General features: G+C 38.2%; 1 protein-coding gene across 2 annotated transcripts in view; it reads right to left on the minus strand.

The window, feature by feature from the left end:
• pxdn (peroxidasin) overlaps positions 1–19,544 on the minus strand; it is a 106,422-nt gene extending 86,878 nt beyond the window's left edge. Inside the window, exon 1 of one of the 2 annotated variants that reach the window (XM_061968511.1) lies at positions 19,357–19,544. In XM_061968511.1, the coding sequence (XP_061824495.1) occupies positions 19,357–19,544 (188 nt within the window). The remainder of the gene's footprint in view (positions 1–19,356) is intronic. The other variant, XM_061968512.1, reaches the window with a different exon arrangement.
• Between the last annotated feature and the right edge of the window lie 7,072 nt (positions 19,545–26,616).

Genomic DNA, 26,616 nt, shown 5'->3' on the forward strand with positions numbered 1-26,616 from the left:
GGGTGATCAAGGGTGATGGGTCAAATGCAGAGAATAATTTTGCCACACCTAGTGTGTGTGTGACAATCATTGGCACTTTAACTGAATGAAAGACATCCTACTTAGTCAACAGCCATACATGTCACATTAAGGGTGGCCGTATGAACAACGCCAACACTGTCATAAACATACACTATTGTGGCCAAACAGCTACATTTTTGTTTCATCTGACATCACATGGACAAAGATAAGACCTTCTGGAAGAAAGTTCTGTGGTCAGATGAAACAAAAATTGAACTGTTTGGCCACAATACCCAGCAATATGTTTGGAGGAGAAAAGGTAATGCCTTTAATCCCAGGAACACCCGCCTACCGTCAAGCATGGTGGTGGTAGTATTATGCTCTGGGCCTGTTGTGCTGCCAATTGAACTGGTGCTTTACAGAGAGTAAATGGGACAATGAAAAAGGAGGTTTACCTCCAAATTCTTCAGGACAACCTAAAATCATCAGCCCGAAGGTTGGGTCTTGGGCGCAGTTGGGTGTTCCAACAGGACAATGACCCCAAACACACATCAAAAGTGGTAAAAGAATGGCTAAATCAGGCTAGAATTAACGTTTTAGAATGGCCTTCCCAAAGTCCTGACTTAAACATGGGGACAATGCTGAAGAAATATTGTGAAACCATACTAGAAAACAATGACAAACACATTTCGGGAGAATATTTGCACCGCAACACAACAGAACAAATACCCAGAATTCCCTGCAGTACCAACTCTTCCAGGACACTCCACTATTTCATTTGGTACAAGGTGTAATTATAAGAGTGACCAATAAATGGCAGTCAAACATAAGAGATAAGTCTCAAGTAAACAACACCAACATTTTAAATCTTCCATTAAAAATATAGAAGATTACACATGGCGCTCAAAAATCTATCAAAATGTTTTAGTAGTAAATGCTTTAGTGCCATTTGTAATATAAAGTAGTGTAAAGTTCTTACTTATATCTGTCAGTAAACTCGCCATGAAAGTGCTAAAACATACCGGCGGAGTGAGTTTACATTATTCACCCTAGGAACTTCAGTCATTAGAGTTCCGGTAGACAGTTTTTCACGGGACACATTTCCGGTGTGGTTGATCCGGATGAGGAGATGCTGCTCCGTTGTTGATTGAAGTAAAGTCTGAATGTCATTAAAACAGTTAGCTCCATCTTTTGACACTTCTTCCACTCCCGTCCTTGCACGCTACACCACTACAACAAAGATGACGGGGAGAAGATGCTGCCGAAGGTGAGCCACGTAAATAAGACCGCCCACAAAAAAAGGCCCATCTGGAAGCGACTGTCAGTGATGTTTTCAAAACGGTTACAAAAAAGTGGGACCCCAAAAACTTACTGTGGGACCTCATTTTTATGATTTGATGGGGTCCCTGGGGCCCCATTTTGAAGATTACTAGCGCCAACACTGTGTATATATATATATATATATATATATATATACATACACACATATATATATATATATATATATATATATATATATATATATTGCATACTGCATTTGATCCATCCCCTGTTTCCACCCCCTGGGAGGTGAGGGGAGCAGTGAGCAGCAGCGGTGGCCGCGCTCGGAAATCACTTTGGTGATTTAACCGCCAATTCCAACCCTTGATGCTGAGTGCCAAGCAGGGAATAATGGGTCCCATCCTCCTCTCCCGGCTTCCGTCTGCTTTAAAGTCTCACTCCTCCTTCGTGCCGACTTCTATAAGCAGCACTTTATTTAGCTTCAATAGTATAAGGTTGTAAATCCTTAACACACATTTTGCCAGAAGTCCGACATGTGCTGCTATGGAAATAGAAATCCATGAGCGGACAAAAATCAGGCCCGGAAATTATTCAAATGAATAAAATACGTTAAGTATTACATATTACACACATTACATATTGTTATGAACGTGTCTGTTACTACATTATATATAGACTTGCAGTGTGTATATAAGATGTTGCTGGAAGGTTTTGAAGTAGTTCTAGAGGGCTTTGAAAGTTACAACAGTGACTCCGCATTTTTTTATCATCTTTAAAATCATTTTAAAAAACGACATGTGTGTTCTTGTGGCCCATTGGCAAAACTCCAAAAAAAAGAGCAGTTCCCCTTTAAGGACAAACTTAATTGTGTTATTAAACATTCCATTTGTGGCTGGTCAGTGACCGCACATTAGCAGAGGATGTGTGGCAGTTTCATGATTTATCGACCAAAGCTATGCACTCTGTTATGTCTATGGGAAAGTGAAAAAATGTGTTTAGTTTATTTCATTCCGATCACCATAAAAGTCCAGATTATATTGTTGGGTTTCCGGTTATTTACAACAAACCACCTATATTTAAACTCAGTGCAGTGATTACAAACCAATGTGCAAGTTCCTGTGGGAAATTATATAATTTTGCTTAATTGGGGCGGCATGGCGTGGTGGGTAGAGCAGCCGTGCCAGGAATTTGAGAGTTGCAGGTTCGCTCCCTGCCTCTTGCCATCCTACTCACTGCCGTTGTGTCTTTGGGCAGGACACTTCACCCTTGCCCCCAGTGCCGGTCACACTGGTGAATGAATGATGGGTGGTGGTTGGAGGGGCCCCGTAGGTGCAAACTGGCAGCCACGCTTCCGTCAGCCTACCCCAGGGCAGCTGTGGCTACAAATGTAGCTTACACCACCAGGTGTGAATGTGGAGAGATTGAATGATGTGCTCTCACTTCTCTGTGAAGCGCTTTGAGTGTCTACAATAGCGCTATATAAATCTAATCTATTATTATTATTGAAATCATGATGATTATTAATCACGGTTATTCATTAAGGGCCCTATTGTCTCAGGTGCTTAAGTCAAAAAAGATAGATTTTGGCTGCGCAACATTCTCCCCCTTGACTTAAGTCTGTCACTGCGCACCTTCATCCAAGATGCGTGCTTTGGGTGGAGCAACCTTTAAATGTGGGCGTTCCCTGTCAAACCTAAATTTCCGCGTATTATACCATCGACATAAGTACTTTTGTTCTTACACGCCTCTGAGGCTGGAATAAGTCCTACGTCTCAAGAAGGTGAAACATAATATTGCACTTGAAGCGTCGAGGACAAGCTATAAGTCTCCATTTCAATAAATCAATCAAACTTTATTTATAAAGCACTTTTCATACATAAAAGAAATTCAACGAAAAGTGCTTTACAAACCTAAAAACAATACCCCGATGACCCAGAACCCCCCATTATCACATACGCACGCACGGACACAAATACCAAACATACAAATACCAAACACACACACGCACTCGCACATGCACACACACACACACACACACACACACACACACACACACACACACACACACACACACACACACACACACACACACACACACACACACACACACACACACACACACACACACACACACACACACACACGCAACTATATAAACAAATGAATGTATGGCTGAGTACAGAGGAGACATGTGAGTAAACACTATCACAGGAACCATCTGCACCAGGAGGTCATCAGATCATGTGGGCTTTGTACCGAGGATGTCGTTGTGGCTTGTGCAGCCCTTTGAGACACTTGTGATTTAGGGCTATATAAATAAAGATTGATTGATTGATTGAGATCATGGCCAGCAGGACGCTGACACAATGCGCCACCACTGCACGGCCGATAACCCCCAGAAGCAGATGACTCCAAGTAAGACATATGAAGGTAAAAAAAATAATAATAATATTAATAACAAATAAATAAATACAATTAAAAAAACTACAATTAATATTTTTTGAAACTCTTCACTGGGTATCAACCGATTATCGGCACCAATATGTAGCACTTTGATGTAAATCGGTATAGGTCTTTTTATTTTTGTTGTTTTAAAAACTACAACAGAATTACATCAGCAGATACAATATATCCACATATACTAGTAATTAGTATTTAAGACAAATAAATAATTAGTGAAGACTGTGAAGTAGATACTAATAACCACTGCTCAACCATCAGCCCATTTGCCCTGCGTGAGAAGAGATACCTTTTTGCTGGAGTATTTTTCTAAATTAATTTAAAAGGGGTAGTCCACTTTTTGGGGGGAATTTTGTTTTTGGAATCATGGAATGTTCCATGATTCAAATAAAAACAAACATGACATAGCAGTAAAAGAAGGATGGATGGATGAATCGATAGAGATGGATGTATGTTAGGACAACAACAAAAATATTTCTGCCAAAAATCCAAACTTGTGTAAATTGACAAATAGAAGACTTATTGTATAAGTAAAGAGGAGAAGGCAGCAGCTCACACATTATAATACTTTCTGTAACATCCAGAAAGTAATTATGTTAGCCATCCGGAAAATTGTCTCAACTATAACCTACATGAGGGTGCCCGGAATTGTTTTTTTCAATATTTCAGGGTTCCTCACAATGACACCTTACAATGTATTAAATCCGAAAAATTGCTATATAAAAATGTATAAAATGGAGTAGATGGTGAGTTATTGTGATTTAGAGAAATCCCATATTTTTACCAATTTTACCAGGAGATTTTACACATTTTGAAACACATATCTTGATGCTCCTCTGACCTGCAGCATTAGACACAGGTAATAAAGATGTTTGTGAAATCTGATGTTTTTGGTGCTAAATTAACCACAACATTAGCGCCACATAAAACATATTGCTCGTGGTCCATTTCCTAAAAACTTTTAAAAAACAACTTAAAGTTTACTATCCATGTTTAACAAACTTCTGCTGCAAATGAATATGAGCTCTAAAAATCGGTTATCGGCCTACTTAGTTACTAGTATTCAGTATCTGTAACAACGTTTTCAAGGACATAAGCAGGCGTTTGCAGACACTGAATGCCTCACAAAGCCTGACTGTAGCGAATTTCTAACAATGGAACTTCACTTTCCCTCCATGACTCAGAGTTACTCAGTCAGACCCAAGACTGATTTAGGTCAGTAAATGGACTGAGGGACATTCAGACGAATTGCATACTCACACTCGGCTATTCAAAATGAGCTTGGGCTAATTTAACACCTAAAGTTGTTTGGTTGGAGTGAGCGCACTAATCCGCGCTCATGTTTGACACACTTACTCTCCTAGAGGACCTGGCACAATTCACTAGGCAAACGCGCAATGTGGCTTGGTCATAGAATATCGATATTGTGATGACTCTTCAAGTCATTAATGATGACCACCACCTTTCTTTATAGAAAGAAAATGCAGTAATACAACAGAGCACAGTAAATGTGACAAGAAGCCCAAGCATATGGGACACTGTATGTTCTGTGCGGACACAGGACAGAGGGGGAGAGAAGAGCTTGCAGTGTGTCAACAACTACCACTGAACTGATTCATTGGTTTTTTGTAAACCCAAAAAACCACAACGAGGTCCATGAAACACTGCCATTGTCTTAACATAAACTTCTTTATTGCTCTACATACACACAAATGTGTCATTTAAACTGGAAAAACTATTTTAATGTATAACAAATGAGTATTTATTACAGGTAACGGTAAGCTCTCACAACATGGTAAAAAAAACATTTCACCGTAAATTATCATTTGTGCGTAAATCATTAAAATGCACAGAAAAAGAGCAAAATATCTAGTTAAGTCATTTGGTATCATCTGATAAATATATCTTGTTACTGTTCATCATGACAAAAATAACAAGACACTGTTGTAGATCCCAGCTGTTTATATCTGTGCGTACAGTGTATGTACTCAAATTTACAAACAAAACAATTAGGCCAAAATAATCAATTTAGTTCTCAAAGACAATCTGTGAGAGTTATAAAGAAGTAAATGCATGGCCTATATTAGGATTTCATACACTGATCTCAAAATCTGAAAACAATCCAAATGTAATTTGTGTTATGAACATAATATATATATGCAGCAGAAATGCGACTATTATTCCAGTTAATTAGTGGGATACAGTTCTGCTCTGGTAAACTAATACAAATCTCAAAAACAGTCAACATGAATTCAGATGAACTCAGCATGCACGAATGCATAACATACACTATGGCCATTTCACCTGCAGCCCAGCAAACGCATTGCCCAATATGATTTTAGAAGGAGATATCCTTGAGAAATCATGCAGATACGTTATTAAAGCGAGGTATCATAATTTACGATCATGCCAAGACGCCATAGAGAAAATAGCTGAAAAATACATAGCTGCCAGAAAAAAAATGTTTGGGGGAAACATCGATGTTTCTTGGCCCAAGTGTCTTGTAGAAAATATTTTGGCATGAAGCCTGAGTGTGGTAGTGCTTCCGAGCCAACATATTTCACATCAGGCTGAAATACAAACGTATCAAAATATTGTCTGACACCTCCTTAATGAATGAACTACTCAAAACTACCTATGATAATTTTGATGGGACACTTTTCAAATCAATACAACCACGCAATCTACAAACCGCTACTATTTATCTAACTACAAAGTAACTAACATCCCATGTATTACATTTGCCAGGAGGTTCTGCAATCACTGTCTGTTAGTTAACTACATAACTCTAAACGTTACAACGTATTTTGTTAAAACTTTTAAGAAACGCCCACAATTGGATGAGGACATTATTTATTACATTTTGTGCTTGATCCAGATAATTTTTACTATGTTACTAGGGGTGTGCATCTCTACCTTAAATGGCAATCCGATATGAATCTCGATACATTGGTTTACGATACGATTCACTAACAATACTTTTTAAACATTATGATTCGATGTGATACAATTTGATGCGATTTGATGCAGATGTAAGCTTTGCATGGTGAAAAGAAAATTAAATGCATCATGTCAGAATTATGTCATGTGTTTATTTTTCAATTAGACAAAAACAGGTGGTTCCTGTATTATTAGCAAAAAGTAGAACTATCAACTTCATGGCATTGCAATCCATGAACTTAAAGAAAAGAAGATGTGTGAGTTAAAAAATGAAAATTATGATTAGAACTGTAAATTCGTTTTCTTCTGTTGATTCTTAGTTTAGTTGTATTTTTATTTGTTATACTTCCATCCATCTATTTTCTACCGCTTGTCCCTCTCGGGGTTGCGGGGAGGTGCTGGAGTGTATCCTATTTGCACTCGGTCGAAAGGCGGGGTACACCCTGGACAAGTCGCTACCTCATCGCAGGGCCAACACAGATAGACAGACAACATCCACACTCACATTCACACACTAGGGCCAATTTAGTGTTTGTTATTTTTAATTTGTTAGAGTTTAAAATTTAATAAAAAGACAGAAGGGTTGGGATATTCACAAATGACCCAAATCTATTGACTGGCTTATTAACATCAAAGATAGGTTTGTTTTTATTTGAAACATGACAATGATGGTACATTTACATCTCAACCAAGGCAGAAACAGAGGCAGCTTTGCACAGACTTGGTGTGGGTCTCTGCTCAGCTCTGACGAGAATGGCATGGACTTTATTGTAATTGCATTTAAAAGTACAAAGAAATGTGTTTTCAGTACAAGCTGTCTAAGAGCAGACTTTCAGTAGACAGGGTACAGCCTGTGAGGAAAGGCTCACAGCAGCCCCGCTTGTACGTTGAAGACAGTGTTACATGCTTCCATATCTCCAAACAGCCCCCAAAAAGTTGATAGATTTATCGCTAGTTGCTTTTGAGAAAAAGTCAGTAAGAGGAGTTGGAAAGAGTCTAGACTTAGCGAGAAAGTTGCCAAGTTGACAACACTGCACTGAAGTGTGTGTGTGAAAAATAAAGATGCAAGGACCCGCCTTACTTTGCTTCTGATTGGTTTACATTGTGTGGTGCCTTCCGTGGATGGCTAGATTTAGGCACAATGGTTAATGGATTGGTCTGTAATTGGTTCTTTCGGTAAGTCAATCAGAATTACTCGAACAACGGCAGGCCGCGAGGAAACAAGTTGTTTATAATGAAAAAATAAATATAAACGTAAGTAATGTCAAGTGTGGCGTGTGGCGGGAGAAAGTGTAATAACTCTCAAGCTCGGCAGCTCTGATTTAGGTCTTTAGCACAATGAACAGTGAAGTAGATGATGTGATTACCTTGCAGTGTTGTGGCTAAGTTGGAGCTGATGGTATTTCAAATGAGTGTCCTCTTATCTTGCCAGTTGGTAGCTCTGCCAGCTTTAGCATCCTTAGCTCCCTCATCGCTGGCTTGAGTGTCTCGATGCCGCCACAACAGGTGAGTGCTCAGATTAGTCATACTGCCGCTGCTTTATCGCTGCTTTCCAAACTTTTCCCAAATGATAATGATAAATGGGTTATACTTGTATAGCGCTTTTCTACCTTCAAGGTACTCAAAGCGCTTTGACACTATTTCCACATTCACACACACATTCACACACTGATGGCGGGAGCTGCCATGCAAGGCGCTAACCAGCAGCCATCAGGAGCAAGGGGTGAAGTGTCTTACCCAAGGACACAACGGACGTGACTCGGATGGTAGAAGGTGGGGATTGAACCCCAGTAACCAGCAACTGACCATTCTTTTTTTTTTTAAACCCTAACGTCTACTACACTTTAGATTTAATATTAGGGCTGCATTGTTTGTAAACTCTTTCGGTGCTGTCTGCTATGTTGCTCTGTCGTTGTCAGTCGTAAACGCGAACGGTACTCTCGTATTATTTCATCACAGAAGTGTCGCAAGATTAAAGCGGCCATATTTTATATCAGATCTACAATCAACTGATTCATGACTTTCCAACAGGACATCGACCGATACATACTATAGATCAATCCATACGCTCAACAAACAATGTATTCAAATCTCTTAAGTTAAAATCCGTTATCGGTTTGTACTGATTGTTTTTTACACCCCTATATGTTATATTAAAATTTACTGTGCAAGCCTCTATTTCTGTAAGACCGACAAGAGGGTTCACTCCGTTTCTTTCATTTAGCTATAGATAGCTCAAGTTATGTGCAAACTTTCAGGAAATGTACGAAATGGGATAAGGAACAAGTAATTACATTTTGGGGCTGATGCAGATAATTTCTACTATGTTACCTTACGTTTTGATACAAGGCTCTGCTTATGTGTCTGTTTCACCCACCGAGACAAAGACAGTGAATGATTGGCAAAAAGCTTTGCTCAGTTTATTTAATTCCGCTACAGATAGCTCATAGTGTTATGTGCACCTTTTGATTAAACTTTCAGGAAATGTCAGAAATAGGACAAACAACATATAATTCAATTTTGGGGCTGATTTGGAGAAGGCCTGGGCCAATATACTATACTATAAGTCAATAAACTGGGCGATAAATGAAAATGAAGTCGTTAAGTTTGCCAGCCTCAATAATCGTCATTTGCATGCAATGTTACAGGTTACAAGAGCGGTCACTCTTTTTAGCAGCTGCGGGCATTTGTACTACAAATAAACGGCCGTAATGATAATCCCTGTAAAACTCCCGACAATTCATATTACCGCAATAAATTAGAATGGCCAAAAAAACATGATTGATAAACACAGGATAAAATTATGGAGACCAATTAGCGTTAGCTTGCTAGCTAGCTTAATTGATAACATGTAAACAGGAAACTTTCCCCATTAGGAAAAGTCATTCCACAATCTAAACACATTACTGTCTAAACAATCGAGCTATAGTATTAATATTAAACATGAAGGCGGTGCTGTTTTTACACAAAGTTATCGATATAAACTCCACAGTGTCAAGTTGAAACAGACGGACAAGGACTTAGTTCAACAGGAAGTGAACTCCTGTGACTTCAAATAAACCGGAAGGGAAACAGCTGATCACCAAAATTCACATTTATTAAAAAAGCATTCTAAAACGTTTACTAATTGAAATGGAAGAAGATTAACATATTTAAACACACAAAGAAAAACAATATAGCTCTTATGAAGCCAGAACAAAATGTTATGTTTCCTCTGCCAAGAAAGTATATTGTATGGCTATTTATTTTAGTTATTACAAAAAAATAAAACTTGGTTAATAGATTTTAGCGTGTGCATAATTACTTACTAATAATTACTTACTTAATGAGCACCTTAAACAATACCACAAAAATAATAATCATGATCATTACGGTCACAACAACTTTATTTAGCCATTTTATTTATTGTTTTGGTCGTGTTTATTTGAGTGTACCCCGGCCCCTCAACAAAGCCAGAACCTATTTTATTGCTGTTGGTTGTGATTTTTATTTAAGTGCAACATTTTTCTTACAAAGTATATTTTATTTTTATTAAATGTTTACTTTATTTAACTTGGTATTTAAAAGTTTACATTTTCAATTACAATGTTAAAATATATGAGAAATACAAGTTCATCGCATTTGAAAGAGTATACTTGCATTATTACTATGTACTATCATTACATCAGTGGTTATTTTGGTCTCAAGAAAATAATGGCAATAATATTGTTTATCTGCAATAATTTGTAGGTTAATACATTGAGAAATACAAGTTCATCGCATTTGAAAGGGTATACTTGCATTATTATTATGTATTATCATTACATCATTGGTTAATTTGTTCTCAAAAAAATAATGGCAATCACATCGTTTATCGGCAGTAATTTGGAGGTCAATATATTGTCGAGCAAAATTTGGCCCATGCTTAATCTAGAGAGGGAGGTAGGGCCTGGCAGAGGTATGCGCTCTCCGAGTGCTTTTCTATTTTATACATTCGTTAATTCAGTTTAGCATTTAATCATTATCATTTATAATTTGCCTATTGAGGGCATTTGCCATTATGAATACAAAAAGAAGAAAAAACTTAGTTGAGCTAGCTTAAAAAAACAATAAACAATTATAGTGTAATATCAGCCACATGTTCCAGCATGTGAAGGGATTTGCATTGTCGTACACTGTACACATACTATCTGCCCTGCTTTCTGAGTCATAGAAAGATACTCAGACATTTACCCTGCAGAGGGTCAGCTGCGCGTTGACTAATACATGTGTGGGGTGATGTTTTGACCTGATGGCAGACAGGTGAGAGAAGGTGCCGAGTGGCTACGACTTCAAAGCTCACAAGCATGAAAGAAATGACAGCAAGCACTTATCTGGGATCAGCGATGTAACAGATTTAGACATCCTGCAAGAACACCAAAACAATCATCTCATTGCTGTGGCAAAGGACAGTGGGGGGAAGGGTGTTGGGGTGTGCCTGGGCTGGATGATAGGTTCACTTCAAGGCTGTTGTGGGCTGACCCCAGATGTTAGACGACAAAGCCGTTTTCTGCACAGTGGCTGCTGTGGTTCAAGGAGACTAAGACGCCTCTTTGTCCTCCTATTTCCCCTATTCCCGGACTGAATGTAACTAATAATAGGTCATTGCATTGACAAGTGGATCGCAGAGCCAATAGCACACAAAGGCACCAATGTATCTAAGAGTTTTGCTTGATTGGCAACTGCAAAAAGGGATCTATTGAACAGGGTGGAAAGTATAGGAGTCAGGAACAGGTGTCAGTGTAAGTTCTAATCTACACGATTGTACCGTATTATTGAACTTCAAGGTGAATATTTGTACTTTACCAAAGGCAAAAAAGCTGGGTCAGTTCCTAAGCAGTATACAAAATGATAAAGCAAGGCCATATAAAGAATGTTTGAAGGGGAAACTGCACTTTTTTTTTGGAATCGTTCACAAGCCTGATGAGAGACAAAAAGACAAAACATTTTTTTTTTTGCATTCTAACTTGTAATAATTGGCTTGTTCTAGGTATCTAGCAATGCAGCTAATGGGAGCAATACATTCTGCCTGTACATTAGCTGCATCTTGCAAGCATTTTTATGATCTTTATAATCCACTCTGTCCCCCAAAAATACGTGTGTTCTTGTCTCTCATAACAATTGTGAACGATAAACAAAATTTCCCAAAAAAGTGCAATTCCCCTTTATGTATATCATACCAATTACATATTATTGGACCCTGTAAGGACATACTTTGTATTCGATAGAGAAAACATAGTACACGACTCCTTTATTTCACTGAAGGTACAATCTAAACCAGTGGTTCTCAAACTATTTTCACCAAGTAACAACTCAGAAAAAACTTAGCTCTCCAAGCACCACCATATTGACCAACATTAAAATACAGTAGCATAGTTGTCCTAAATATTCATTAAAGACAAGTCAGCGGTTTTATCTAACAAGTATATTTAATATTTTGGCCACTGTAACATTACACACAGCTTGAACAATAACACTGTGTTTGAATATTTAATAAAGTGATTATTTGGCGTACCACGAGATGGAACAGAGTACCACTCGTGGTACACGTACCACAGTTTGAGAATCAATGATCCAAACTAATGTTCTTCAAAGGAGTATACAATTCAGAAAGGGGAGAAATGTTGATCAGCGTTGGCTGCCTGCGACCACCGTCAAGCATAAAGATCAAAAGTTATGACAAGTAGAAAAATCTTTATTTCATCTATTTTACTTAAAAATATGCATTGAGGCTAACACACACAGACATAGAAAAGTTATCAACATCATTTTCATTTATTGTTCTAATAATTGACTTATTGACCATCTGTCCAGGCCTACCGACAGTTAGTATTATCCTTTCAAAATTAAAATTATCGAAAAACTGTGACTGATAACTGCACTTTGATCAACTCATGGACTGACTGGAGCCAGCTACAGTAGCTAGTTTAAATGCTCACATGAAAGCAAGCGATATTACCGTCTTTCCCCGTTAAGAAAAAAAACAAACCCCAATCTAAACTTGTATACACACATTGCTGAAACTGAGATGATCAGTTGTGCACATTGAACCTACTACTCAGGAGTATTATCCAAGTTTCACAGACTGAAATCGAAACTAAAAACGGAAAAATGCGTACCCGAAGAGCCGCAAAACATACAAGTGTATTCAAGAGTTAAAATGTGTGTACATTGACAGCTCTGTTGGTCGCTTTACAGAGGGGGAAGGGCTCTAATGTGATGATTAGGGCTGTCAAAGAGATAATAACGAGTCAACGAACATTTACTTCCTGTGGATGCGCGATTAATGTGTGCACGTCCTGTGTGATCCTCGGCCCGTCCCGTAGCGCAGGAAAATACAAGATGTCCTGGTTGATAGTCCTTAATGACAGAGTGTTTAGCAGGCTGAATGCCTAGAAATATCACACTTTATTACAAAATAGAGAAGGTTAAGACAGTGTTATACAGCAATAAGAATACCATTAACTTGTATAACACGTACTGTACAGAATATCAGAAGTAATTATTTAGGTAGAAATATCACGAGAATTATTAACAAAAATATTTGGCCATCAAAGCATGATTGTAAGAATCTACATGTTGTGTTATTAATGCGTAAAGCTGGTGTGTAAACATGGCAGTGTAGCTCCACCCCGCTGAATTCAAGCACTGCAGCAGCTGGGGATACAAATTTTGCCAGGGAATTTATTGTCAGGAAAAGTGTTTAAGGCCGTTTTGTGTTGAGCTCTTTAACTCTCATGTGACAGATGCTAACTGTTTTGTCATTTCAATAATATTTAGCTGTATCTTAGCCATACATTTGCTGTGTTTCTCAATTATGGCTGATTTTTTTTCTTGTTAAATTTGAAAATGGTGTACATTGGCAATTATTCCACAATACCCTGAAGTCACGCAGGACATAAAAGTCATTCTAAGGGCATGAAAATATTTTGGATTCATTTTTCTTTTTACTTTTTTGCCTAGACCTTTTTACCACTTCAACCCTAAACATGTAATGGATGATTTTATTTTAACCCTTTGAAGGCCTTTTGATAAAAAAAATTTCAGTTTTCAATTAGCATACATTTGCCAAACGTTAATTATTTTACTAATTTGAACCTGTGACATTAACTGATCAACAGGATTTCAAATTGGTACATTTGAAAAAAACAAAACACGGTAGTTTTTAGGGCTGATGTTTGAGAAATTTGACCCAAAAAAGTAAAACAAAAAAAAGAATCCAAAATGATTTTTTGTTTTTCAAAATCTTAAGGATTTGTATGTCCTGTTTGGTTTTGAAGATAATCAAACGCCAATGTTCCCAGAGGATTAAAAATGCATAATGTTCAATGAAAAAATGTCAATAGCATTAAAAACTTTGATTATTCGTCAAATGTACACTTATAAAGACAAAAAACTACTACCATATACCTGCAATTAATCAAGATTAATTACGACTTAACACACACAGACAAAATGTGATTAATTGTGTTTAAAATATTTTGAAAACCCTATTAGGATCAGGGTTTTATGCTGCCAATTCCGATACAATCATCTATAAGTGAGCTACACTTATTTCTTGGTGTTGTTTCAAGCTAGTTTAGCAGTTAGCTTAGCTATTAGAATGCCTGCTCCTGATTTGCCGATGGTGCGTAACATGTTTCGCCTAGTCCTTTCAGTGACAATGTAACTTAAAGGGAAACTGCACTTTTTAAAAAAAATGTTGCCCATCATTTACAATCCTTATGCAAAACAAGCACACATTTTCTTTTGTCATGCACTCTATCTAGTAAATGTGAGCAAGAGTCCGCTTACAATGGAGTCAATGGGTTTTGTGGTCGGAATAGACGCAATGATGTAATGACTTTATGACTCCCATAGAATCCATTGTAAGCAGACTTTTCTTCTATGTTTATTTACGAGTTAAAATGCATTAAAAAAAAGAAAGACGTGTTTTTGACTCTCATAAGCATTGTGACTTACAAGCAAAATGCCCCTATCGTTCACAATAATTATGAGAGACAAGAACACATATCTTTTAAGGGGGGATTTTAAAAATGATAAAAAATGCTTGGAAGATGCGGCTAATGGGAGTCACTGTTGTAGCTTTCAAAGCCCTCTGAAACAACTTCAAAACCCTCCATCAACGTTTTATATACATGCTGCAAGTAAATATATAATGTAGTAACATACACGTTCATAACAATATGTAATATGTACAATATTTACCGTATTTTGGCCATTTTAAGCAATACAAATACAGAGAATGATTTTGCCACACCTTGTGTGTGCTTGACAATCATTGGTACTTTAACTTAATTTATTTCCGTTTCCATAGCAGCGCACTTCCGTCTTACAGCAACAAATGTGTGTTCCTACTTCCGGGAAAAAACACCAGTGTGTTGTAATCATGGCAGACTTTGTAATAGACAACATATATGGCAATTTTTTTGGACAAATGAGGATTCACAACCTTATCTTTTTGACACAACCTTATCTTTTTGACACTTATTATGCAGAGGATAAACTACTATTGTTATAGAGGCGAGCGCGAATATCAATCAATCAATCAATCAATGTTTATTTATATAGCCCTAAATCACAAGTGTCTCAAAGGGCTGCACAAGCCACAACGACATCCTCGGTACAGAATAGAGGCTGACATGTTGGAGCAGACAGAAGTCGAGAAAGTAGGGTCGGCGTGACTTGGTCACGCTGCGATTGTGGAACTTAGAGCCAAACTATGCAAAAATAATTGGATTGCTTACCCAAATCAACTGGAAACATCCCCGGCGGCCAGCTGGACCAAACGGACATATGTCCATCGGGTGAGTCACTATATTATTGCTAATGATACATGCAGCACATCACCATACAACTACATTACCCTGTTGAGATAGCTGTGTACAAATAAAACATGAAATACTACTTTGCAGATACTGTAACATGATTGTTCATGTTTTTAGTCAGTATAGATTGGTGTACTATCACACTGTGTTGTGTATTACAAACTCAAAAGCCATTCAGCCGTTGACTTAGTAGATAGCTTACCTTTTGCCGTAGCTATTTTATGGCTAATGCCGTAGTAAAGCGATGTATTACTACGCTAGCAGTAACAGTTCCTCAGTGTTCGCTCTTGCAATAACAATGTCGCAACAGCTTGGTTATTATACAGGTTTAAGATTAATTTCAAAGTGACTTAGAGGCAGAATGGACTGTTTCCATTAGCTGCATTGCTAGCCAGCGAGAGCGAGCCAATTATTACAAGTTAAAATGTAAAAAAAAACAATTGTCTCTTATAAGGATTGTGAAAAATAGGCAAACTTCCAAAAAAGTGCAGTTCCCCTTTAAACCCTAGTGATGATGCATTTAGACTTAGACTTAGGCTATGTCTACACTAAGCCGGATAACCCTTTAAACGGATAATTATTTAGCCTAAGCCCCATTTTAGCCACACTAAACCATGGTTTAAGGTCCCCCTCGTCGGACAAATTTTCACACGAGTAAGTGCGCCGTGTATTTCTTAAATCTCCGACTCTTAGCTTTGTATGGACTCATTGATCGTTTACAAACTGAGTTTCGGAGAGGAAGTGACGTCAGAAAGAACGCGCCACAGCCAGCTCCATAATAAAGCGGTTTCGTAACTCGGAGCTAACCACTGGAAATATGAAGGCGAGTCATCCAGACATAATAATAATAATAATAATAATAACTGGGATTTATATAGCGCTTTTCTAAGTACCCAAAGTCGCTTTACATGTAGAACCCATCATTCATTCACTGGTGGTGGTAAGCTACTTTCATAGCCACAGCTGCCCTGGGGTAGACTGACGGAAGCGTGGCTGCAATTTGCGCCAACGGCCCCTCCGACCACCACCTATCATTCATCATTCAATTCACCGGTGTGAGTGGCACCGGGGGCAAAGGGTGAAGTGTCCCGCCCAAGGACACAACGGCAGCGATTTTTGGATGGTAAGAGGCGGGGAGCGAACCTGCAACCCTCAGGTTTCTGGCACGGTTGCTCTACCCACTACGACATGTCGTGTTTCTCCTTCCGTCTGTACAGACGCTTGTGGAAATCACACATGAATACCTTAAGAAAAAGCGATTGCAGCTATTTAGAATCACAGCTGACCCGGACATTCGAAAGTTCTCTTGCCGTCTGAGAAGTGTTGTATCCGAAATAGCTGCAATCGCTTTCTCTTAAGATATTCATGTGTGATTTCCACAAGTGTCTGTACAGACAAAGCGCATGCACACTAGGTTGCGTTGCGCCGGCGGACGGAGGGGGTCGGGGGTCTTAAACGGTGGCATTGTTGTAAACGCGGCCTTAGACTTAGACAAACTTTAATGATCCACAAGGGAAATGTTCCACACAGTAGCTCAATTACAAAGGATGGAAAGTGTAAGGCTGGAAAGGATAATGCAGGTATAAAGTAGACTAAAAATGTACCGTAGTAGCGATATAAAATATAACATACATGCATAGGCGCCGATCCCGTGGGTGACAATGCAGAGCACCCACGTGGGATTGATGGCAACTTTCAATCTTTAAAAATAATTTTTGAAAATTCAATCTTGTTGTAGTTAATTTTGTGGCGAGTTTGGTCCGTTTGACAAAATAATAAAGCCACAAATCATATGGGATATTAACTTTTTTTTTAATACACTCACACCTAGCACCCACTAGCACAGGGGTCGGCAACCCGCGGCTCCGGAGCCGCATGCGGCTCTTTGATCACTTTGATGCGGCTCAGCAGCTTACTTGCTGAACCCCCCAATTTTCCCGTGAGACTTCCGGATTTCAGTGCCTCTCGCAGAAACCTCCCGGGATTAATATTCACCGATTTTCACCCTTACAGCTATAATAAGGGCGTGCCATGATGTTACAACATTTGGCGCCCTCTACAATCTGTATTAACAGCGTGCCAGCCTAACACTTATTATACAATATACATCTTCTGCTTGCACACGTACGTGACAGCAAGGCATACTTGGTCAACAGCCACACAGGTTACACTGACGGTGACCATATAAAACAACTTTAGCACTCTTACTAATAATGCGCCACACTTTGAACCAAAACCAAACAAGAATGACAAACACATTTCGGGAGAACATCTGCACCTTAACACAACATAAACACAACAGAACAAACACCCAGAATCCCATGCAGCCCTAACTCTTCCGGGATACATGATACACCCCTGCTACCACCAAACCCCGCCCCTACCCCAAGTCTGCTCCCTCACACATCAACCCCCCCGCCCCCCCTCTCTCTCTCTGTGCGACGGTTGAGGTGGGCGGGGTTTGGTAGCGGGGGGTGTATAATGTATCCCGGAAGAGTTAGGGCTGCATGGGATTCTGGGTATTTGTCCTGTTGTGTTTATGTTGTGTTACAGTGCAGATGTTCTCCCGAAATGTGTTTGTCATTCTTGTTTGGTGTGGGTTCACAGTGTGGCGCATTATTAGTAAGAGTGTTAAAGTTTTTTTTTTTTTATACCGCCACCGTCAGTGTAACCTGTGTGGTTGTTGAGCAAGTATGCCTTGCTGTTACCCATGTGAGCAAGCGGAAGTCCCATACAACATGTGGCTGATCAGGCACGCTGATTGTAGTGGACGCTATATGATGTACCATTACGGCACGCACGACACTGACAAGCGCTATTCAGTTAGAACCCGCGTGCCGCACCAGCTTAAAAATTCCATATAAAGGTGTGGGCAGCGTGTCTGAGACCCCTGGCTTACACATAGCACAAAGCAAAAAAAAACTTTGCATGCAGTGTTATTTAATTTAAAACTTCAAAAAATTTTGCGGCTCCCATTGTTTTCTATAATTTGTGAAACTGGTCAAAATGGCTCTTTGACTGGTAAAGGTTGCCGACCCCTGCACTAGCAGAAATGTAGATCGGCGCCTATGCATATATGTAATAGTTGCATATTATATATACAGTAAATGATATATACCGATATATTATATTATATTTTTATATAATATATACAATATATAACAATTACCATGTACAATATTAAAGTTTATGTAACAGCTGCAGCATAAAACAGAGAGTAGATCCAGCAGAAAATATACATTACAAACAAAGAGAGGTAGCTAACAATTGGACTTTCCTAATGTTTTCTGGATCTATTGCAAAGATGGAGCGGTCAATTGCGATCAACGGGTCGGCAACCCCCAATATTAAACATTCATGAGACATTTACAAGTGTCTGCTACTTCTTTTCATCATCAGGGAGAGAATGTCAAGCACCGAGGACAACAAAAAGCAACAACAGGTAGGCAGAAACAATGCGTCCAATGCACAATCCGCCAGTTGTATTTAAAGTGGTCTCCCTAGGCTTGAGTCTTGATGCAGGGACCCCACTAAGGACGTGACGCTTGCACACCCAGCAGCTGTGTGACCCTAAAAGACCATCCTGACCTCTCAGGCCAACTGCTAAGCTAGGCAGGTGTTGCTGGAAACTTCCTGGCACATATTGTAAAAGAGCCCACTACTCCACAAAAAGCTCTTTGTTTGCTTTTCAGTGTGATTTAGTGGCCGAGAGGGTCAAAGGATAAACACTAAGGCGCTACACGAGTTGACCAAAGAGTGGAAATGTGAACAAAAAGTTCCCAAAACTTCCCGTTAGAGTGAAAAGAACCACAAAGAGGAGGCGACTTACAGAATGGTGGTCTGAGGAGAGACAGCCGGTACCGTTTCCAGGTTCAGATGCATACATCGCACGGTGGTTCGGAAACACAAACACCGACTCGGACAAGAGAGAACCGAATGTGGTCCGGCGGCGAGCAAAAGGCAAGCCGAGACGAGGAGGAGACGAGGGGAGAGGAGCTGGGCAGCCCGCAGCGCCATTGCTAGCAGTGAGGCGAGCAGCGGGCACGAGCGCGGCGAGCAACAGCACAGCCAGCCAGCGAGCCGCGCTCGCGCCGACGCGTGCACGCGCGAGGTCTCGTCGATCGCTGTTTTTTTTTTTTTTTTAGTTAAACAACCACTCTGGTATGTAGGAGGGACGAGACTTCACATCCTGTTTTTTTTTTGTTTTTTTTTAAATAAAAACAAATTAAATTAAATAGAATAATAAAAAATAAAAAAAACAATCAAGTTCGAGTTTGCAGGTGTAGCAAGCGAGGGAAATGTATTCTTTTTTTCTGGTTGGTCACTTGTTGCTAGGCAGATCTAACTAGCTCAATTATGACATCCCCTTTTGTTCAATTAAAAAAGTTCTTCTTTTGTCAATCCTCAATTAGAACATATTTGAAGCGTTGATCTATTTCCATCCATCCATCCATTTTATATGACTTGTCCAGGGTGTACCCCGCCTTCCGCCCGATTGCAGCTGAGATAGGCTCCAGCACCCCCCGCGACCCCGAAAGGGATAAGCGGTAGAAAATAGATGGATGGATGGATGGCATCCATTTTCTACCGCTTTTTTTTTATTTTTTATTGATTGAAACTTTTATTAGTAGATTGCACAGTACAGTACATATTCCGTACTATTGACCACTAAATGGTAACACCCGAATAAGTTTTTCCAACTTGTTTAAGTTGGGGTCCATGTTAATCCATTCATGGTAAAGAAATCAATGTCAGAAGTGGGATTTGAACCCACGCCTCCAACCGGAGACCAGAATTCCCAAGCAGGGAAGGTGTGACCTTGAGTCTGGCGCCTTAGACCTTTCGGAGTTGCAGGGGGTGCTGGAGCCTATCCCAGCTGCACTCGGGCGGAAGGCGGGCTACACCATGGACAAGTCGCCACCTCATCACAGGGCCAACACAGATAGACAGACAACATTCACACTCACATTCACACACTAGGGCCAATTTAGTGTTTCAGTAGTTTAAACTTCTGGGGATATTTAAAATATCAAATAAATAATGATTAAAATCCTTAGAAAATCCGCCGAGGGATCCCCGGGAAGAGCTGGACCAAGTGGCTGGGGAGAGGAAAGTCTGGCCTTCCCTGCTTAGGCTACTGCCCCCGCGACCCGACCTCGGATATCAATCAATCAACTTTATTTATAAAGCATATTTAAAATTTACCACAGGGGTAGCCAAAGTGCTAAGCGGAAGAAGATGGATGGATGGATCGATCCTTACGTTTTTTTTAAGGGTGTAAAAACATTATTTTTCAAAATACATCAGTCCTAAAAATGTAATGCTTTTTAATCCTTTAGACGGCCTTTTGGTCAAACAATGTTTGAATTAGTAAAATAATGCAAATTTCTACTAATTACAAACTGTGACATAATTTCATCAAAGTGCGTTCAAAGGGTTAAAATACATTTTAAAAAACATGACATATTTGGTATTTTAGTTTTAGGGCTGAAGCTGTTTGGGATATGTGAGCAAACAAAAGTAAAAATAAAATAAAATAAAATAAAATAAACGTATCCAACATGTTTTGTTTAAAAAATAAAGGACTTATATGTCCTGTTTGGCTGTGCGGGGTATTGTTGAATAACTGTCAATGCATCGCACACCTGTGAAAGAATTGGATATTGGCGTTTTAAAATTTGATATGAAAAAAGCTCTCTCAGTAAAAAGTTATGTATAATGCAGTAAGTTACTGTAGGTAACAACACAAATAATGACCAAAAATGTACCGAAAAGACAAAAAAGACAGCATTTGTCTCCTGAGGGATAATTGAAAAAGTGAAACTATTATATTAAATATAATATTTTCACTACACACACAAAGCAAAATGTTTTTAAGAATGTATTTCCTAATTTCTTAAATTCAATGAGTATATAGAAATAAATAAAAACATTAAGTATCTCATGAAAGTTGTAAAAAGTCCAATACTGTAAACAACAGTTTTTGGTTATTTTTCTCAAATCAGAAAATGAACTGCATTGTAGTCCGAACTGAACTCCTAAAATCACATAACTTTTGCACAGTACAGTATTCTGATTTATTGAGACACACAGATCATTTAGTAGTCTTTCTACTGATTAACTTTCTAAAAGGTGAAGGTTATCATATGCAACTAGCGAGGAGAGATCGCAAAGCCAAACAACCCAAACACTTCAAAACTGGTGTTGGAGTAAATAAAACAAGCGAGCATAGAGCTTAGAATGGCCTATGACAACGCTCCGACCTCAACCTTATGGAAAAGAGTTCAGAAACATTTGTGTAATAAATTGTATAATCATTCAAAAAAATATGATTGAATTAAAAAAAATCGGCATATTTTTTTTAAAATATATATATATTTTTAATTAAAACTAATTAAAATCCTAAATAAATATCCTCCTTGTACATCAATTCATGATGATCTTTCTTGCAATTGACATAAAAAAACACACACAAAAAAAACACATTTGTATTTCTCAACATACTTGTTTTGCTTTTTCATGTTTTTTCCCCTAACTTTTATGTCTCCTCTTATTGTCCATAATTTCTACTTTGTGATGACATTTACATTGTTTATTTGTCCACCCTGTTTTCCCGACGCCTTTTATTGGAAGCAACAGTACTGCTCTGATCTCAATGAAGAGCAGGAAACATCTGTGAACGTATGCTGCTGCCAAACCCTGTTGTATTCATTGCAACACAAATAAACATGTTTACTGTACTTCCCTTTGTTACTCATGCAGGCATCAGTGTTACTGTACAAAGTCTAATATCCTGCTCTTTGTAGCATGCATTTCAGTAAAACAAATATTTTAATGTTTAATATGTCCTTTGCAAACTACATAATTAAAGCATTGTTGTCATTGAAATACTGTGCATACTTTACTGCATTGCACCATTTATTGGCATTACCAGTACTATATATTTAGAGCTTGTCTGTCAATGGAAATGTTGTAGGTTTGATTCTTATATAGTCTCATACTTGATCAAGATACTGCACTGGTTGGTCCTGATGCTGCGTCAGCAGTGTATCATCTGAAAAATTATAATTTATCACCGATATCAATATTTTCGGACATAATGATGCATCAATAACAAACTAAAGAAGGCAATTCTACTAAACTATTGGGTATTGCAATCATCATTTGCATAAAATCCTGTGTACTGTTAAATGATAATTGCTGAGATATAATAGAAAGAAAACTATAACCACCTTGAGTTTGCTGACATCTGCTGGTAAACCTGTTTGTGAACAAAAACATCAAATTTCTCCAGGAATTGTGCTGAGTAGTGTAATGAAGACCAAATCTGAATAAATCCTGATTATTACATCACATCATATCATCAAAACCACCAAAATATAACACATTTGGGCTGTGAAGTTTTTTTGTTTTTTTTTTCCAAGGCTGACATTTGACTGGATGCTTGATAGGTGTGATGCTGTAATCACCATTTTTATAGTCAAAATGAGAGCAGAATAATATTCTGAATCCTTGCAGATAATACATTTAAAAGTGATGACTCATGAAAATCAGTGAACGTGCAAAAGCACATGGTGGCATTCTCTAGTGCAGGGGTTCTTAACCTTTTTGACCTCGGGGCCCAACTTTTCCAATACTTTTTCCGCTCAAATGATAACTCTGAGTGTATAATCTTATTCAATAATTTGATCTAACCTACTTACAGTTTACAACCTTATGAAATGATATGAAAGCATATGTTGATCACAAAGATGATTATTTACCTGACACATAAACCTTAGGCCAGGGGTGGGCCAAACCTTCACCATACAAAGTGCCATTTGAGCCCATTTCTATGGAAGTAGAATTGTCTCACATTAACTTATATATATCAATATGATATTAATCCATATGCATATATTAATAAATATGCAAATACAAATACAAATGTGATATACAAATAAATAAATAATTTGTATAAATAAACGCTTATTTGTAAATATATTTTTGAGATTTGAAATTATATACAAATCAAATTTATGATATAAAAATGTGACATACAAATAAATCAATATTTTTTATAAATAAAAATTTGAGATTTGAATATGAATATGCTTGATTTTGTATTTGTATTTGTACAGAATTAGCATGTGATCGCTTTTTTGCTTTTGTGTCGATGAGCCATTCCTACCACAGACTAGATGCACAAATAAATGTGACCTACACACTCCCCTGAACAACCAGCAGAGGGCACTGCAGCCAGAGCAGTCTGGGTCACAGAGCATTATATGCATTACATGCAAAATGCCCGGAGTTCTCTGCACAAAAACAATCCACGTCTTTACAGAAAGAAAGCATAACGGGCCTGAGCTAGCTAACGTTAGCGTTGTATTAGCTAATGCTAATTCATCCAGTTAATCTGAAAGACCGTGCTAGCTGCTTATTTTATTGTATCAATGCCGTTTAATGACCTTGTCCCGATGAAGATACTGATCTCTTATCAGTGCAATGTGTGTCAAATCATCCCAAAAGTCATGACGTAATATGGCTCTCCCTAGTGTGCCACTGATTGGCTCGTCAGTGTCTGACCATGTCTGTGACCCAGACCGCTCTGGCTGCAGTGCCCTCTGCTGGTTGTTCAGGAGAGTGTGTAGGTCACATTTATTTGTGGGAGGAATGTCTAATCGACACAAAAGCAAAAAAGCGATCCACATATGAAAATTCAATACAAATACAAGTATATAATCAAGCATATTTATATTCAAATCTCAAAAATATATTTACAAATACACGTTTATTTATACAAATTTTTGATTTATTTGTATGTCACATTTTTATATTTATACATTTTATTTGTATATATTTTCAAATCTCAAAAATATATTTATAAATACGCATTTATTTATACAAATTATTTATTTATTTGTATATCACATTTGTATTTGTATATTTATCAATGTATGTATATGTATTAATGTCATATTAATATATATAAGTTGATGTGAGACAATTCTACTTCCATACATTTCCCACCAAATTAAACTCACAGAGAGCCGCAAACTCAAAGGCTGCAGACCCCTGCCCTCGGCTTACAGTAGGTCAGGCTGATTAGGAAAATAAATTATAACCAAATATACGGCATACAAAGGGACTCATAAATAACTGACGGAAAATAAATTTACATGCAATTATGTTGTGCTGAAATAAGTAAACTAAATTATTAATTAATATATTTCTTAACTAAACTGTCAATAAAATTGCTAATAAAAATACAGCTTCACTTTAGTCACAATGTTTTCGCTTAAAAACTTGCCTGTGACTTTAGCTCCAGACATCTTCGGTTGCCATTACTGCCACAAGTGATAGAAAAGTGTATTACAACCGAGTACCGCGGCGGACCATAGCTAAAAAGCAGGGGGCACTCGCGGCCCCAAATTGGGCCGTGGCCTTATAGAAAGGGGGATAAAGATTCATATTCGTGATCGGTGCTTATTTGCTGATCAGGTCAGTATACAGTATGTGTGTCAGATGGGTGCGTGGATGCACATGAAACGGGTTACACCGAAGCCAAAGCGGGGTCTCGCACTGGGCGCCCTTTAAGCCGTTTCGCCAAAAAAACAAAACAACAACATGCCGCAATTTACAGGCCTCTGGCAACACATTTCTTCTTTATTCAGAGATAAGATGTGTCAACATCCAGCATGACAAAAAATTGTACAAAGTTCACAATTTATAAATGAAAATATCACCGCAACTTGTGATCTCACACATTTATAGCAAAATTAAAATGTCAACAAATCCATGCTGTGTCGTACAAAAATAAATCAAACTTCAGTTCCACAGAGAGCACGATAGTTTGTACAAAATCCAGTCTTTGTGAACCTTTCCAAATGAAACGGTGTAAATAAACTTGGATGATCTCCACAATATTTTCCTCAAAATGAAAAATTGTAACCATCTTTTTTTTGTGTTCACTTTTTCAGATGTCGTTATGTCAGAAGAGCAGTTTGTGCTTTAATAATCCCCCTTTTTCCCCCCACTTGGACTGATAATGAGGATGAATCCAAAAAACTTGTACTAGCTATTTACTCTACTGAAGCGTCACTATATTGGCAAAGAAGCTGCAGACACGATGCTGTGGGAAAATGCAGTCATGGATGATGTCACCCGGAAGAGGATGACAAAGTTCATTCGATGAGATTCAGCTGCATTCGCTCCGGACAAGGCAAATTCTGCTGACTGGATTGTGTCACCACCCCAAAAAGGTCTTGTTTTGATTTTTTTCTTTCAAACCTTGAATTGATTGACTATACTTTATTCCTTTGTACAGTGATTAGATATAAAGTGCTGCTGGGGGACAACTTCATCATCCTAAACATAGCAAAAATGAACAATGCTTTTACACTCGCGTACAGTACGACTGCTATGATTATAGTCATCCTCTTCCCTGTTCTTCCTTTTTCCCCCCGTGGTACTAAATCCACACAGTGGCTCCAAACTGTTAGTTACTCCAATTGTGTGCCAAAGAGGTCACCTGGAAAATTGCACGCCGCCGTTTGTAAGGATAATATCTTCAAGGACAAGTGCAAATAGTGGACTGGCACATAAGTGGGGACAGTGACCCTGTAAGTCCCGCTGTCTATAAATACTCTTTACAAAAGCCTCCTTTTCGTCCCTCGGGTTACTGCTTTTTAGTTCTGTAAGAACATCAAAACATGGAAACGAAGGTGTCCCTGTGCAAAATCTTACAGAAAAAAGAAAGTCTTTCCTTTCACTTCCAGAACTCAATCAGGTTTCCTCTGCTTTTTAAAAACATTTCGTATTAAAAGATTTGTATAAAAATCAATATTTTACATTTTGTATTAAAAAGATTAGTTTTGCCCCGCTTTGCTTATAAACGAGAAATTGCATACATTTTTTTCCTTCCCCTTACAGATTGTATCTCGTAACTACAATAAAAAAAAAAGCTTTTCATATTGCTGCGATATTCCAGCAAACAGGTCAGATTTGATATGCAAGGAAGGCTCTGTCATTGTCTTTACACAACGTTTGTGTTGGCGTGAATATATATATATATATATATATATATATATATATATATATATATATA

Source organism: Nerophis lumbriciformis, linkage group LG08, assembly GCF_033978685.3.
Source record: "Nerophis lumbriciformis linkage group LG08, RoL_Nlum_v2.1, whole genome shotgun sequence".
NCBI classification, from domain to species: domain Eukaryota; kingdom Metazoa; phylum Chordata; class Actinopteri; order Syngnathiformes; family Syngnathidae; genus Nerophis; species Nerophis lumbriciformis.